At 41.0% G+C, this 17,021-nt stretch overlaps 1 protein-coding gene across 1 annotated transcript; it reads left to right on the top strand.

Moving 5' to 3' along the window:
* The first annotated feature begins 4,870 nt into the window (after positions 1–4,870).
* CNOT11 (CCR4-NOT transcription complex subunit 11) lies at positions 4,871–16,375 on the top strand. Its single transcript, XM_053971171.1, has 7 exons — positions 4,871–5,299; positions 6,055–6,219; positions 10,601–10,753; positions 11,294–11,496; positions 12,258–12,460; positions 13,704–13,800; positions 16,020–16,375. Exons 1-7 carry the CDS (start codon positions 4,894–4,896, stop codon positions 16,215–16,217), a joined length of 1,425 nt encoding a protein of 474 aa, XP_053827146.1. The 5' UTR covers positions 4,871–4,893; the 3' UTR covers positions 16,218–16,375.
* The last annotated feature ends 646 nt before the right edge of the window (positions 16,376–17,021 follow it).

Genomic DNA, 17,021 nt, shown 5'->3' with positions numbered 1-17,021 from the left:
TCACACTCCATTGAATCCATCAGATCCTACTTTTTCTCCCTTCCTCTTGTGGTGAATCTTTAGTGCCTGTAAACAAAGCAAAATAACTTCAGCCAAAGGAGATAAACACTCCCCTCTACTCCTAATAGCCATAGTCTGGGCTGGAGTTTAAACCCCTGTAGGGAGATGAAGAAAACCTGAATCTCACACTTCCTGGACAAGAGCTTTCTAATCAGTTCAGAATTATTGAATATTCTTTCAGAAGGTGGATTTCAAATTTGTAGCTTAAACATAAAGCACTTCCTCCTGCAATCTTATCTGCATAAGTAAAGATTCTACTGAAATTGATTTTGGATGAAAACAGAACCATAAGGCATAAATCAAATAATGGAGTCAGGGAACGGAAATAGTTCCATTTGTATCAGATATGCAATTGCATAGCTCAAATTAAAAATGCTGAGTGCTCAAATTAAAGTTCACAGTGAAGACTTCCCAAGCAATGCACAGACTGAATGTTTCTACACAGAACATGTGCTTAGATATTTTCAAATTACAAATAGATTTTTTAATAATCCCATCTGAAAAGAAAAGAGCAAGAAAAAAAGGACAAATGAGAATATTATTTTGCTTCAAACAGTTTTTGGAGGAAAAAGCGTTTTTTCTCAGTGATCAGGAGAGGGTTTCCTTATCAGAAGAAGTCTATCCGAAGACACATATGCAAATAGCCATACTGTATGCTGCTTTTATGTGCCAGTATGTCCCTGTTGGAGTTTCACCATAAATCTAATTGGGCCAAAGCTCTGTCTCTTCTGGGAGCATCTAACACTCAAAGAATCAAGAGAGTGGACTAACATTAATTTGTGTGAACACGTGTGGTTTAAAATGAAGAGACCTCACAAAAACTTGCAGTAGTTAAAGAATTCAGCAATGACCATGTTTATTTCTAAGCCATTCAGTATTCAGCACTTACGAAGCCGTTCATGCAATTATATTTTTGGTGTTTCTTAAGTGCTTTTCAAGCTGTATCCAAGATACCTTGGCAGCTTAGAGAGCTGACTAACAAGTGAAGATGTGTTCTCATACAGTTACTCAGGAAGACTTTTAGGCATTGTTAGCATGCCAATATTGTTGATGACTCCAGGAATAACAAAATCTGTTTCTGTATTGGTGGTCCTGCCTTGTATTTTGAATTGAAAAGATGAACTAGGAAGAAAACATTTAACTGTTGCTAGAAAGATACACATAAAGAGATGTACACAAAATGCATATTCTCCTTCCTTTCTCTGATATGCTGCTATTTAAAATACACTGTAGACAGGATGGGTCACTTTAACTACTATGGAAAGGAATTTGTGTACAAGAGAGAATTCTCATGAGAATAAACAGAACAATCTGGAAGCGCTTTAATTCACCCTTGGACTTTAAGGTGTGATTTAATTCCTTCCTACTATGTCCTTCCTAAATGAACTGCGGGGATAAAAGATAGGCTGTTGGGAGTTGTTTCCTGAGTATTCAGCCTCTTTGCTAGAAGAAACTAAAATACTGGCTGGATAGTTCCTTAATACTTTTATTGCTCCTTCCAAATGTTGTCTTTTTCTATCTATCCTTCATTAGGATTTTTTTTATAGTATCTGAAATGTAGTCTGTGTTTCTTATGTGTCATCTAAAATACAACAGTAATCAATATAAAATACAATAGTAAATAATATCATAAATTTTAAGAAGGAAAGAGAACTCCTACAGTTAAATTGCATAGCCTTGCCCTTAGCTCAGGAAATCAAATCTGACTGTACTCCTTTGGTTGTGAATCTAATTTTCCAGTTACAATTCATCAAAAGCTGATGTTCTTTTAAATACTACATCAATTGCATTCTAACAGCCAAATAATTTTGTAAAGGTTCATTTGTATTTGCAAAGGGTAACCTGCCAAACTAGATTGCCTGTGTCACTTTGAGTCTGGGATCTGTGTCTGGGCTAATATGTATTAGCATGTTTGAGCCAACAGAACAGGGTTACACAAGGGGGCTGAGAATCAGAAATTTAAGTACAGCCCCAATCTCTTTATTCCTCTTTAGGAACTCAAAGCTTGATTTTTACTGAGGTGCTTCCTTAAAGTCAAACATGAAAAACGGGTGTATTTTATGCTTGTATTGACCATTTAATAGCTATTCCATAGGCCATCTAAAGAAATGGAATATGCTCAGCCTGCACCCAGAGGTGTTGTTCTGCAAAGGGAGAAAACTGAAGTCTTCCTTTTATACCATGAGACTGTGCTGCACTGAGACATCTCCTGCAGAATTGACCCCCCTGGCCCACCACGGGAGCTGGGGTTCCAGCCTTCCTCCCTGAGTGTAATGCAATCCATTTCAGATCTGGCCAAGAATTCCTTTTATTTGAGTCTGCACTAGTACCACACACTCTTGCTTCTTCATTACACAAGTTTTGAGCCCAAGAATGTCCAACACCCATGTGTACACAAAATACAGTGCCCTGTGCAGTCACAGAAACACTATTTTGCTTACTACACTTCCTTCCTGTCCCAAGAGCATTCTACTCTCTTTTTTTTTTTTTTTGATTAAGGTTTTTCCTACCCTGAAATGGTAATCTGTTTTAAAATCTTTGTGACTTCAAAATTCCCTTAGTCAACTGATGCTTGTGCCTATCCCACTTCCTATTAAGTATTCCATCTTCTGAATTGTTAGCTTTCCTGTTCTGACAAAACCTTTTAATTTGCATTGAATGCTTCCATATGGCTGCATTAGTGAGCACATATGAGTAATATAATTTTTTGCTATCTCAGTCATCAGGGAAACTTTTTATTTCCCTAAAGTCCATTTCTGCAGTTCTGCATCCATTATTCCAGTAAGCACAATATCAAAGAGTGAATTATGATTCTGAAATATATAGGAAAAGAAGAAGCAGCTTTCTCTTTCTAAACATGTTTCTTCTTTTAGCTCTGCTGTCTTCAGCAGAGTTTGTTATTAGGAACAGGCTATACAAAAAAGACCACCTGGACAAAAGCATCAAAGGTTTGTTTACATGCTAATCCACCCAGCAAGCCATCCCTCAATATAAGGCACAATTTTAGATGTGATCATTTCTATCCATAAACTTCATGCCAAAAATTAACAAATGCAACTTTTGTCAGCGCAACCGAAACAGAAAACCTGCTGGTTGGTCTGAGGCCTGTGCTTTCCCAAGTTTTCCATCTAGCTCTCCCACACACATACATAGTTTACTTCCCCAGCTATTTGCAATGCTTTCATCTTCTTCCTAAATCTTACAATTAAAGTAATTGTTGCAGTTGTTAGTAAACTCTAAATTGGCCTAAACTTCCAAATAATGCTTTGTTTCCTTGAATACCCTGGCCAGGTCAGGGAGCTCACTGGCATCCTCTTCCATCTGCTTTACTCTTCTAGCAGCATATGCTGCAAGCAGACTTCTTGCTGTGATCCAGTCTGCTGGTAACTGCTCTATCAGCAAGGCTTTCAGATCTTGCCTTGCCTGGCTGTAGACCTTGTTTTCCGCACAGACCCATCCTTTTTTAACAGCTCTGTATGCACATGAATCCTTTACACCTCTGAGATCTGGGTTTCTTTCCCATCAGAAATGTGAAATAGGGAACACCTCCATTACTTGGTCTACATGCAGAACACAAGTTTTCAGTTTATATTACTTTAGAAGATGAATCCAAGCTCTTACACATGTATTGCTGTCTGGAAAGCCAAGATCCTTAGGGCTGGGTGACTTGGGAGGAGTACTATAATAGAAGAATCAGTGCCTGCTCTCAGGACTTCCTATGGTCTTCTCAGCATATTCCACAGAAAGCCCTTCCTCCAAGCCATGACCGCAGCACTTCTTCTGGTTAAGCCAGTGACTTGCTGTCCCATGAGATGTACTTCCACAGGATAAGCCAATGAAACAGATCATCACATTTCATATGGATGTGCTTCAATCCCTGACTCCCAGACACACATTACTGCAGCTCACCACCCTCCAGCTCTGCTGAGAGCCCCACCAACAAAGTGGGTATTCTCAACTGCACTGGACCATGGAAGATATGGATGAACATAATCCCTTCAGAATCAATTAGAGGGAAAGGATTTCCGAGATCATTGAATCCAACCTGTGACTGCACACCACCTTGTCAACTACACAGGGGCACGATTAAATACTTCCAAGGATAGTGACTCTGCCACTTCCCTGGGCAGCCCATTCCAATGTCTAATCACCCTTATTGTGAAGAAATCCCTAATGTCCAACCTAAACTTCCCCTGGTGCATCTTGAGGCTGTGTCCTCTCCTCCTGTTGCTGGTTACCTGAGAAAAGAGTCTGGCCCTCACCGGGATACAACCTCCTTTCAGGCGGTTGTAGAAAGTGTCAAGATCCCCGCTGAGCCTCCTTTTCTCCAGGTTCAACAACCCCAGCAGCCTCAGCTGTTCCTCATAGAACCTGAGCTCCAGACCCTTCAATGGACCCAATCCGCGGTGTAACTGCTGCGCCGTTAAACGGCACGCCCACGACGTGTTCCTCGGCCACGAGAACACCCCCGGCCCCACAGCCGGGCAGAGCGCGGGAGGCGGCGCGGGGGCCGCGCCGCGGCCGGGAGCAGCCCCGGCCCGGGAGGCGCAGGCTCCCGGCGCGGCCCCGCCGCCATCGCGCCGCCCCCGCCCGGCACGGGGGCGGTGCAGCCAGCGCCGCGCGCCCCCTGCCGGCCGCGCGGGAGCGCGCGCAGCCGCTGCCCGGACCAATGGCCCGCCCCCGTCGGGCGGCCCGGACCAATCCCGGCCCTCCCGGCCGCGCGCGCGCCGCCCCGCAGCCCGGGCCGGAACGCCGCCGGCGCCTTTCGCGGCAGCGCCGTAAAGCGCGGCCGGCGGGGAGCGCCGGGGCCGGAGCGGCGGCGGTCGCGGTCGGATGCCCGGGGGCGGGGGCAGCCCGGCGCCCGGCACGCAGGGGGCAGCGGAGGCGGGCGAGGCGGCGGCGGGCGGCAGGATGAGCCTGTCGCCGAAGGAGCTGTCGAGCCTGCTGAGCATCGTGTCGGAGGAGGCGGGCGGCAGCACCTTCGAGGGGCTCTCCAGCGCCTTCCACCACTACTTCGGGAAGGCCGAGCACTTCCGGCTGGGCTCCGTGCTCGTCCTGCTGCTGCAGCAGCCCGACCTGCTGCCCAGCCCCGCGCAGCGCCTCACCGCGCTCTACCTCCTCTGGGAGATGTACCGCACCGAGCCCCTCGCCGCCAACCCCTTCGCCGCCGTCTTCGCCCACCTCCTCAACCCCGCGCCCGAGCGCGGCGGCGACGAGGCGGAGCGCACCCCGCTCTCAGGTGTGTCCCGGCGCGGCGGGGAGCGGGGCAGGCGGGGCGGCGCTGGAGCCCTCCTGGAGAAAGCGGTGCGAATCCTGCGCGGCCAGCGTCTCTGGGATTGGTGTCAGCCAGGCCGCTTGCTTGGACCTCATAGCTCTTCTACAACTGCCTGAGGGTTGTTAGAGAGACTGTTTAGCCTGGAGAGGAGGAGGCTCGGTCACTTTTCGCTCTCTACAACCGCCTGAAAGGAGGCTGTAGCCAGGTGGGGGTCTCCCAAGCAACCAGCGACAGGACAAGAGGACATAGTGTAAAGCTGAGCCACGGGAGGTTTAGGTTGGATTAGGGAGCTCTTCACAAAAAGGGTGATTAGACATTGGAATGGTCTGTCCAGGGAGGTGGTGCCCATGGCAGAGGGTGGGAACTAGATAGTCCTTAAGGTCCTTTCCAACCCAGGCCATTCTCTGATTCTGTGAATTGCAATGTCAGGTCATACTAAATAGCTCACTTTTTGTCTGCATTGGAAATTGTGTGAATGAACTAGCACGAGTGACTTAGCATCAGCTGTGGCTGTCATGATGTGTAATACTGATCACGTAGTGCTGTATTTTGCATTAAAACAGTTCTGTGTGTGTCACACAGACTCTCCACCTGCACCTACCTTGCCATAAATAATAGATCAGTTTGTCTTAGTTTTGCTTGTTATACAGGAAAAACATGGAAACTGTTAATGCTCCTACATTAAAAACCATGGATTGTTTTTCACTGTGTCTCCACAGGCTTCTTACCTCCCATAACTCCTCCAGAAAAATTCTTTCTTTCACAACTGATGTTGGCCCCTCCTAGAGAGCTGTTCAAGAAGACTCCTCGGCAGATCGCTGCGATGGATGTGGGGAACATGGCCCAGTCAGTGGACATCAGTGGGCTGCAGCTGGCATTAGCAGGTAAGGAAGGTTTGTGGCTGTGGTGCTCTTAGGAATGGAAGCTTCCCATTGGAACGTGACTGTGGGCTACCTGAGAAACACCTGTCTGACCTGAATATGAAAGAGTTTGAACTATGATTTGGGGTCTTCAAGCCTATGTTCAAGCACTTAGAGAAACTTACGGCAGAAATTGCATCCTAATGCTTTTATCCTCCTTAACAAGTAGTTTTTTAAGCATATTTGTAATTACCTTAAAGAGAAGAATATTTTGCAAGTATAGGAAGATTTTCATCTAAAGCTATGAGGAGTTTTTTTTAGGGTGGGGGGATCTTCATGGTGGGTTTTTTTTTTTGTTTGTTTGCTTTGTTTTCATTATTTTTTGCAGGTTTTTTTGTATTTTCATCCCTTTGCACCCTCTGCAGTATTTCTTTTATGAGAGAACAAGCATAACTGTCATGCCACTATTACATACCAGTACTTCAGCTGTACCTGGAAAATTGACTATTGCAATTATATCTTCGGTTTATTGCAAAGTTAGGCCTTGCAGTGTTAGCTCAAGAGCTGGAATCCAGTTTTACTAGATTGAATAGAAAAGCAGTGTGATGCTTATCCTTTGACAGGAGAACAGGAGGAGGGACATGACTGTTCATGTCACATCTGGAGTGAAGATGAAATATTATATATTGTTGGGAACAAGGAACCAGTTTAAACACACACAAAAAAAATCCTTTTTCCCTCGGTATGTTGCAGTAGGCCTGCTTGCTTGAAAACTGACCATTCGAGTTCTGTATCTGTACAATGTGATTTATTGCTCTGGTTGGGCACCATTTATATTCATTTATATTTTCTGTCCTGCACTTTTATCTTGGTATTGTTATTTTTTTTTCTGTGGACTCTGACATTGGCTGGTAATGCTGTGGTATTATTCACAGTCCCTTATTCACATTCTACAAATGTCTTGTGAGGTCCTCCTTAGCTGCTATTTCCAGACTGGGATAATTTGAAAATGCAAATTGAACACCTTAACATGCCATTGTGAGACAAACTTTTCTGGTCCTTCTTGTGTTCATCCTGTCTGTATTTTGTAGAATACAAATTAGCAAATTAAAATTTTGCTCAGGTAACTTGTCATTTTTAGTGCAAGGCATATGTGATGCCTTAAGAAGCCTCAAGGTGCTTTTATTTGTTTTCCCCTTGATGCTGTGTTTGCCTTCTGAATAGTTTGTTCTCATTAAAGATGAAATAATTGAATCACAGAATGGGTTGGGTTCGAAAAGACCATAAAAATCATCTGCTTCCTCCTTCACCCACTGTGGGCATGAACACCTTCCAACAGACCAGGTTGTTCAAAGCCCCATCCAGCCTGGACTTGGACATTTCCATGGATGGGGATCCACAGCTTCTCTGGGCAACCTCAAAACTGTGGTTTGGTGAATGTGTGCTCTAGGCCACATACTTTAAAATAGAAGATAATGATGGTTGAAAGTAGAATACAAAGTCATTAATGGTGCTTGTATAAAATTCATATCATTGTTTACATAATCCAGTAAATGTGCACAGTTGCTTACAAGCAGCTGTAGAAGTTATGTAACAAAACCAGCTGCATCTGAAAAAGCTCTGTGCTGTATTTCTCAGACTTCTTGCTGTAGGTCCCCAGAATAACTGTCTGCTTTCTAATCACTTTCTTAGAAGATAAATTTTGTTTTAAAATGATGATGTTTCTTCTGTTTGTTGTGTTTTAGAAAGTCTGTGATTTTTTCAGTAGTCTTCAGTATATTTCTCCAAATGATTCAATATACAGGATGAAGCTGGTGCAGGATGATGACACTAAGATGCAATGTTTGAGATGTTTTGTTTACATCCTTTCCCCAGGACGTACAGAATGTCACAGCTATAACACTTGGTAGCTTTTCAGAAGTATGGTCCTTGAGATGAGTTCAGGGCTGTTCAGAGCAGGATGATTTTGACTTGCTTTAGCACATAACTGCAAAATCAAATTAAATAATTTAGAAAGCATGCAATTTTTTTCTATCAGTTTATCTTTCCCAATCATTTTTTATAAAGAAAATGAAAACACTTATCCTCTGAATCTGAGCTCACTGTGACAGTTTATTTGCAACTCTCAGGTGGATTTTCTATTTTTTATTTTCTTTTTGGTTTTAAGGTTTACCACCACCACCCGTTAAAAAAAATAGAATGCTGGAATTGAGCATCTTGGGCATGAGTATTAACACTTGTTCTGTTCTCTCTTCCCTTTGGTCTGCAGAGAGCTAATTCAAACTTTGCTTCTGCCCTACAATATGTTTTTGTTCATCTGGTGTAATGGCCTATCAAAAAAGTAATTTCCTCCTAGCTGCAGGGATGGGTCTCCTGGCCAAGTGTTCCTCAGTGTTTGTCTGCTAACCCTTATTTGATGGGGGAGTAACTGACCTGATGAAAGTAAAGGTTTTAATACTTTGTCGAGCTCTCTGTAAGAATTAAAGAAAGTTTCTTTTTACCTGTAAAAATAAAATATTAAGCTCCATAAAGGAACCTTAGGATTTGTTTTCAGTTTAGTTTTGTAAAATTTAAATGTCTTAGTTGAAGATGCTGTATTAGTTTCTGTTTAATCACAGTAAGCAGAAATTATTCTGCTTACCTGAAACTGTTGATTCAGCCCTTTTTCTTGAAGCAGTGAGTTTGAACTTCTGAACTTCAGTGCATATAACTGAGGGCTCAGGCAGGCTTCTCAAATCAGTGAAGTGAAACATCACTAATCATCTTATCGAACATCACTAGTAATTTCAGATTATGAGGTTACAAACAAACCCATGACAAACCCATGACAGATGGATTTAAGTTCTAGACTATAAATGAAAAGATAGAAAAAGGACACCCAGTGCCTCTCCCCCACTCCTTCTGTTAAATCAACCCTTCTGTTCAGGGGCTAAATGAAAATACTCATGAGATGAAGTTTGAAATAGTTGCTTAGGTAGAAAATACATTTTATAAACCAGCTCATTTGGACTTTGCCTTAAAATAGGGGTTTTTTTTAAGTAGCTGAAAAATATTGTAGTTGTTGCCTTTAATAGAAAAATATACCCTGCTGTGCTGCTTCAGTGAGCATAAATGCACATGTTTGCATTGTCTGAAATAGTTGGATAAAGTAGGACAGAAAGCCAAAAAAATTAACAACTTTGTTCACATGATGCTCTTACCACTCACAGTTTTGGGCATCTCTTGCAGATTTGTTTGAAATCATATGAAATAGTTTGTGTGTGTGTGGGGGCAGCTGGGAAGGGTCAACATGATTGCACAAAAAGGAGCAAGCACACTTTGCTTAGAAGTGTTAGGGTACACAAAATATGACAGCACTCACTCAATTACCCAGGAAATGGAGTGGTGTTTAGTTTCATTTGGAACTTTTTCAGGGGATTTTTTGTGTGGTACCAGCAATTTTGAACTTCAGATTGCTTAAGGCATAATCTGCTGCTTAGTGTTCTCTGTTAACAGGGTGGGGAGAGGAATGTAAAGTGGTATTCTGTAGAGGGGATTTTTCTGCTTTTCGTCCTTTGGAGTTTTCTTTGCCAAAGCAATGGAAAACAGGATCTCTGAAAATGGTACAGAGAACACAGAAGATCAGCCATGAAGTCTCCAGATACAGAAGAGCAATAGATTATTGACAGAAAGGCACATAAAAATCTGATAATGAAAGCAATGTGTCCCACATTTTCCTTTTTGGCCAATTTGTTCAAAGTCTTCAGCTGTATGTACACTAACCTTAATATTATTTTTCTGTAACTTGTTTATGTTCTGTAATTTGGCCTCTAAAGGGATGATTTTAGCTCCTTTCAGGTTTGCTTTAATGATGATGTCTGTAAAATCAGGTAACCATTAAAACTTCATTGTTTACTACTAAAGCACTGATTCTGTCTTGACAGTGAATGTAGAAGGAGCTCAGGCAATGCCACAGAAATGTGTAGGGTAAATTTGAATAGCTGACTTCAGGTCTAGTATGACCATTATTGTCTGTAAATGGATCAGGGTAGATCTTTCACTTTCCTTCTCTGAGAAATTATTACAAAACTAGATACAACATATGGACTCTTTGAGTAGCAGCATGGGAACCTACTAATGTGCTGCTTTTAGATGTAGATTACATCAGTTACGTGCCTTTTCTAAGGCCAAGACTACGTTTCAGATTAACATCTATTTCTTCTTTATCCTTGCTGCATACCCTCTGTCCTTGGCTGTCAGCTGGCACTCAGACTGCTGACTGCCTGACTGTACTAGATTTCATGTTGATATTATCTATTGGGTTTTTTTTTTAAGCCAGTTCTTTTCTAAAGCTGCTTGTTTCTCACTGCTTTTAGTATTCCAGGCATCTCTGTTCCAATTTTATGGTTTAATATTCTTCTTCCAGAACGTCAGTCCGAGTTGCCAACACAGAGCAAGGCCAGCTTCCCCAGCATTCTCAGCGATCCTGACCCAGATTCTTCCAACTCTGGTTTTGACAGCTCTGTTGCTTCCCAGATCACGGAAGCATTAGTGAGTGGATTAAAGCCTCCTATAGAAAGTATGTGCATTTTCACATCTTTGTTTCTGTAACTCCCTACATACTGTGTTATTATACTTCAGATAAAATGTAATGGAATTCAGAAATATTTTCAAAGCATGAAATGGAAATTAAGGTGAGTGGAAGTGTGAAACTGCATCAGGCTGTTTCTAGATCAGATTCTAGTGTTCACATTTACAGACTTCTAGAAATCTGGAGTCTACCTTCAAGCCCCATGTCATCTGTTGAACAATAGATACTAGTCCCTGCACTGAGATCTGCATTGGCTGGTAAAACCTCCCAGGGAAGCAGTTACTGTGGAAGGGAAAAAGACCACAGGATCAGTAACACAGTGATCTGAAGAGGACAAATAGGCAGATGTAATGGTATCACTAAAAATCAGAAGTAGATGTTTTTTTGGGAGGCAAATAGGATTGTAATGCTGTTCTCAGTGTTATAATAGCTTAAAGACATAGGGGCTTTTGGGGTGTCTTCTGTTTTTTACTGATACAGAACTGAATACCCAAAGCTTAAGAAAACATTTCCTATTGTTTTTTTTAGGTCACTTCCGACCAGAGTTTATTCGACCACCGCCTCCACTCCATATATGTGAAGATGAATTGGCATGGCTAAATCCAATCGAGCCAGATCACACAATTCAGTGGGATAAGTCAATGTGTGTTAAGAACAGCACTGGAGTTGAGATAAAAAGAATAATGGCAAAGGCATTTAAAAGTCCTTTGACTTCGCCACAACAAACACAGGTAAGGATGATGCACTTTCCTGTCTAAAATGATTCTCTAAGAAGCTATTAACTGCTGCGTTTTAGAAAAGTTTGAGCACTTTAATTGATCTGTGTTTGGATTTGGGAAACTTTTAAATTGTAAAAATCCAAAAATTTTGACTTGGGTTTGTCTGAATAAGGAAGATAATGTTCATACCATTGCCTTGATGTAGTTACAGTTGATCAGGAATGGCACCGACATTTTTCTGTGTGGAAAAATCATTGTGTAACTAAATTGCTTATGTTTCTATGAAAGTTTTTGATAAATAATTACTGCAGAAATATCAACATTTTTTCCCCCTCAATTTGATAGTATTACCCCTGATTTCAGTAGGCTTTTTTCATAATCATTATGCTGGCACTGTAAAATAAACTTTATTTGCACTACTCTTTCTGCCAAGTGAACTTGAAATTGAGATTTCCTTCTACTGGACAAGAAACTAAAGGAAGCTGAAACTTTTTTTTCTTTTTTTTTCATCAAAAAATTCATAATGGAATTTTTTAACTCCCTTCTTTGCCACCCACTGATGAGACTCCTAAATGCATTAGTAAAGGTTTTATGGACACAGTTGCCTGTACATAAAAATTTTAAAGAAGCCCTCCAATGCTTTTCAATAGAGAAGCCTAAATCTAAAGGGCTGTCATTCTTGTGTATCTTAGATGTATTATAACAGTTTTTTCAAGCAGTAACATGAATAGTTGAGGAAAAATCAACTGAGGATTTTTTTTTCTTCTTCACAGCTCCTTGGAGAACTAGAAAAGGACCCCAAGCTTGTTTACCATATTGGTCTCACTCCTGCCAAATTGCCAGACCTGGTTGAAAACAATCCTTTAGTAGCTATAGAAATGTTGCTGAAACTAATGCAGTCTAGTCAAATAACAGAGTATTTTTCTGTCTTGGTCAACATGGACATGTCCTTACATTCAATGGAAGTTGTAAATCGGTGAGTATGATCTCAAATCAAATAAGGTTTCACTGAGTATGTAAAATGAGCAGTTGTGTTTTATTAGGATATCTGGAAATGTTCATTTTTATCCTTCTTGAGGCATGTCTGTGTGGGAGATAGAAGACTATAGTGGGACAAAGGGCAGTTATTGTAGGAATCCTCCACAAACAGTTAATGCCACATGGCTAATCTGCTTAATTGCAACTTCTATTCTTGATGCAGCTTAAGTGAACAAAAGGTGCTGTTGTTAAACAGCTGCCCTGCTGCACATTCACGTTCTGTTTTCATTGAGAATAATTTCTGCAGATAGGTACAACCAATTTTCTTAACAGAATGCTAGCCCCTTAAATGGGGATACTTTTCAGACAGCTAATTCCCACAAATTCACAGAAATACATCTCTCCCACTTAGTTTCTTCCATTTCTTGGCAATTACTGAACGTGAACTACCAAATAAGCATCAATCAGCAGTCCCTTTGAAGCAGAGTTGAATTGCATCTTAAATATCTTCTGATTAAATAAACAGTTTTGAAATAAATGCCTCCCTACTGGTGCAGACTGACAGCAGTTACTGCCCTGAAGTGGGGCTAATGATTGCAACATGGAGAAAGAGTGGTGAGAGAAGAGTTTTTACCTGTGTCCAGGAGAGCTACACCACCAGTCAGGCATGCTGGTTCTCCCACGGCATAGCTACCATAGGAACAACTTTCAACAAACTGCAAAGTGACTGTCAGTACAAACAGGGAGACACTGATCATTAAGGAAAATAAGATAAAAAATTGAAACTCCACTTGAAACTAAAACCTTCACCTTTTTCCTATTGTCCCCCTTTCACTATTTGAAATAGGACTGATTTGAGTTACTTTGGTCAGATTCTGTTGTAACCTTGTGGCAGTTCTCCATTTAGTGCATGTTGTTACTTTAAGAGAGCTGTGTTGCTCTTTTGGTTAAGAAGCAGTGGCAACTCAAACGTCAGATGTAGTAGAAACCAATCTAACTTAGCTTCTGTACTTTCAGAGTTTTAAAAATTTTTACTCTTAATTTAGAAACTTAAATTACTAGAAATACATCTGGAAGCTGTAAAAAATCAGTTCTGTATGACAGAACTAGGAATATATATATATATATACATACATATATATATATACACATATAACAGGTCTAACTGATACGATTTGTTTTGCTACAGAAACACTAGATTTCTGGCTTCATAAACCACTGAATATATTTTATTTGAACAGGCTTACTACTGCAGTTGATCTCCCACCTGAATTTATTCATCTTTATATCTCCAATTGTATCTCCACCTGTGAACAGATTAAAGACAAATATATGCAGGTGAGTGCTTCAATAAAGTGGTTAGGAAAAAGTACCCCATATATTGCTCTGTGAAATATGTGCTATGATTTTAATAAGGCTGATAGCATTAAGTTATTCTGTTTTACTACTTTTTTATTTCAAAGGCACTTTTTTTCCTAACACTCTCTGCTTCTCAAGCCTGTCATATTTGCATGCTGGTACTGAGGAAGTTGTAGCCACTCCAAGGATCCCTGACTAGGGAGGGTCAGAGAAAACCTGAGGAGGTTTACACACTTCTGGGATTCAGAGTTGTCTACATGCTGTGTGAGGTACTTCCTTCTCTCCTAAACTGATCTGTTGGTTTCACCAGGTGCCCAGTAGAACTTTTCTTGGGCATGTCACTGGTGAAAAACAGTTCTGTATTCAGTTTCTCCAAGGCATTTTGAATCCTAAATCCTGCCTTAGCTTTTTCCTCTTCATACTGAAGGACTGCAGTGTCCTAAGTCTCTTGCAGCAAGACAACTGTTCCTTTCCCATTAAGCTTTTCTGGTGTCCTCTAGTGCCTTCTCCAGCTCTATTGTATCCTTCAGCTACAGAAATGAAAGTTGTGTGCACTGCACAGGATATGGCTGCAATGTGGTCTTAGATAGGAGCTACCCCCCCATCTTGTTTTCAATCCCATTCTGATGATGACTGACCATGTGTTTTCTTTTGGTGGCTGCTGATGCTTCTCTGCTTTGTGGTTCTGCCAGACACACATGGGTGGCTTGATCTGTGACCTGCTGAGTAGCTCTGCCTATTTCATTTGGTAGTGGATTAGGAAAATACCAGCAGACCTGGGCTGCAGCTGAGAATATGCCCAGAATGGGACACTGTGCTCAGAGGGGCTGCTGAGAGCACATAGCAGCTGTGCTTCAGGCACACAGGGGACAAAAAAGAGCTCTGAGGGTCAAGGAACATACACTGATTACTAAGCAGCATGCAGAGCGTGAGATCTAACATTTTTTTATGTGTATGGGGCTTCACAGCAGCTGAGACACAAGATGTTTTGTTTAAAAAGCATGGTACAAAATTATTGTTGGAAATGATCTTCAGAGGCTGGGAGTCAGCCAGTAATCTTGCATTTGTTCTTTTGCCGAGTTTCATGTTCCTGGATTATTAAAGTTATTCGTGTAACTAATTTGTGTTGCAGAGAAAGCATGTGATGCCTTTTGATCACAATGAAGGAAATAAGTTGTTCAGTCTCTGAATTCTCACATTATAAGTAGCAAATTTTGCAGTAGTAAGATCAGTTCCTGGAAAAATAGCTGATATCTGATTTTCAGTGTCAAATAATCTGAAATGCTTTGGACACTTTATCTGTCACATCTTTCAATTCTGTCTGATAAACATCGTTCACATACATAGTTGCCTTTAGAGAAAGGTTTGGGTTCACCTCTTTCTCACAATGTGAAGTATGAGAGCACTTTAATGATAAAGACTTGGTTTTGTCCTTGGGGAAAAATGTGCTCTGTGTTAAACAGATGGTTGGTGACTGGACCTATGTATGACAGCTTTAAGTGCCAGTTCCTAAGCTTTCACTTCCAATTCCCGTTGTGCTCTTCAAGGTGTTGCCTAAGTAGCTCTTAAGAAAAAGGAACACTTTTATGATCCTGTCTTTTCTCCGGATCAGGCAGGAAATGAGCCATGAGTTCTTGGATTAGGTGTCCCTGGAATTGTTTTTCTTTCTAATACAGAGCAAAAGGGTTACCTGCTGATTCAGCAACAGAGCACATTCCATGAAGGAAGCTTGGAATCAGTTTGGTTGATGTCACTTCCTATCTGGAGTTCCTTGATGATGTGGTCATAAGAAATTTTAAGATATGAAATTTGTTCAATTTTCTTTATGGGGCTGTTGTAGAAAATAAGACTAAGCAAGACTCAAATGTTGACATCATCTTCAGCTGTTATCTCTTCTTTGCCTTTATTCAGAGATTACATAATAAATTAAGTGCAGTGGACAGGTAGATGTGGTGCTTCATTTGTGCATGGGATTAATCCTGAGAAGGCTCCTGCATCTAGAACTACAAGAACTATAGAGCAGTTAATTTTTAAAAGACAGTAGTAGTATGGGAAATGGGAGGGGCAGCATGTACAAAGCTTGGGAACACGATAACTGCTGCAACACCTCACTTGTAGTGCTGAGGGCCAACAGTCCTTTAACTGACTTGGTTGCAAACATTTATTTGGATTATTAAATCATCTCTCTTATGTTTCAGAACCGCCTGGTCCGCCTTGTTTGTGTCTTTCTTCAGTCTTTAATCAGAAACAAAATTATTAATGTACAGGACTTGTTTATAGAAGTACAAGCATTCTGCATTGAGTTCAGTCGGATACGAGAAGCAGCTGGCCTTTTCAGATTGCTGAAGACACTGGACACTGGGGAAAATCCATCAGAAACAAAAACATCAAAATAAAGTGACTGTCAGTGGCAAAAAAAATCCTCTTGCTAGTGTTCTATACCAATTAATTGTACATTTTAAACTTAAATCCCTGGATTAATTATGTATTATGTTAATTACATTATAAATAGCATTTTATGCATTTGAACAATAAATAAGGCTTTTAAATATGTTAGGCCTTACACTATTTTTCACTATGGTTAAATTCGTATGTCATATACATATCCTGAAATTCAGGCTCTAGTTCCAGAGAGAAAAAAATGATACTTAGCATTCACAGCAATTTTAAGCATTAATCTGGCACTCACTGTCTTTGGGTCCAAAATTGTTTGTATATAACTAAAGCCAACTTGTATCAAGGTGAGTAAGTCCCTTGTTTTACCTTTTGTTCACTGTGTAAGACCTTCTAGGAGCTGGATAGAACTCCCAACAGTGTGTTCTGGTGAGTAAGGGAAAGTCTGTCTTGATACCTAGAAACAGCTAAAGGCTTATCTTCACGAGGCAGAAATGAAGTTGAGTGCTGTAGGCTCACAGCAATATTCTCTCCTATCAAGACCAATGAGTTTTTTCAGAATTATGCCAGCAGCAGTTGAAATACCATATCTTACATGCTTGTAAAAATCTTTCACTTGGGAAAGACAGTCACATTTCTTCCATAAAAATCAAAAGAATTCCAGTCTCTTCTCACTTCTGAATTTGTACAGGCAGTTGCTATGTATCTTCCAAAGTTAAATGGCTTCTTCCTTCTAGAGCACAGAGGCAGAGTAGCTTTCATGTTAGATGCCAGGTATTGGGGAAACTGGGGATGGAGTCTGCTAA

Source organism: Vidua macroura, chromosome 2 (genome assembly GCF_024509145.1).
Source record: "Vidua macroura isolate BioBank_ID:100142 chromosome 2, ASM2450914v1, whole genome shotgun sequence".
Lineage (NCBI taxonomy): Eukaryota > Metazoa > Chordata > Aves > Passeriformes > Viduidae > Vidua > Vidua macroura.
Note: the sequence above shows the minus strand (reverse complement) of the source record. Positions and strands in the feature narration are given on the sequence as shown.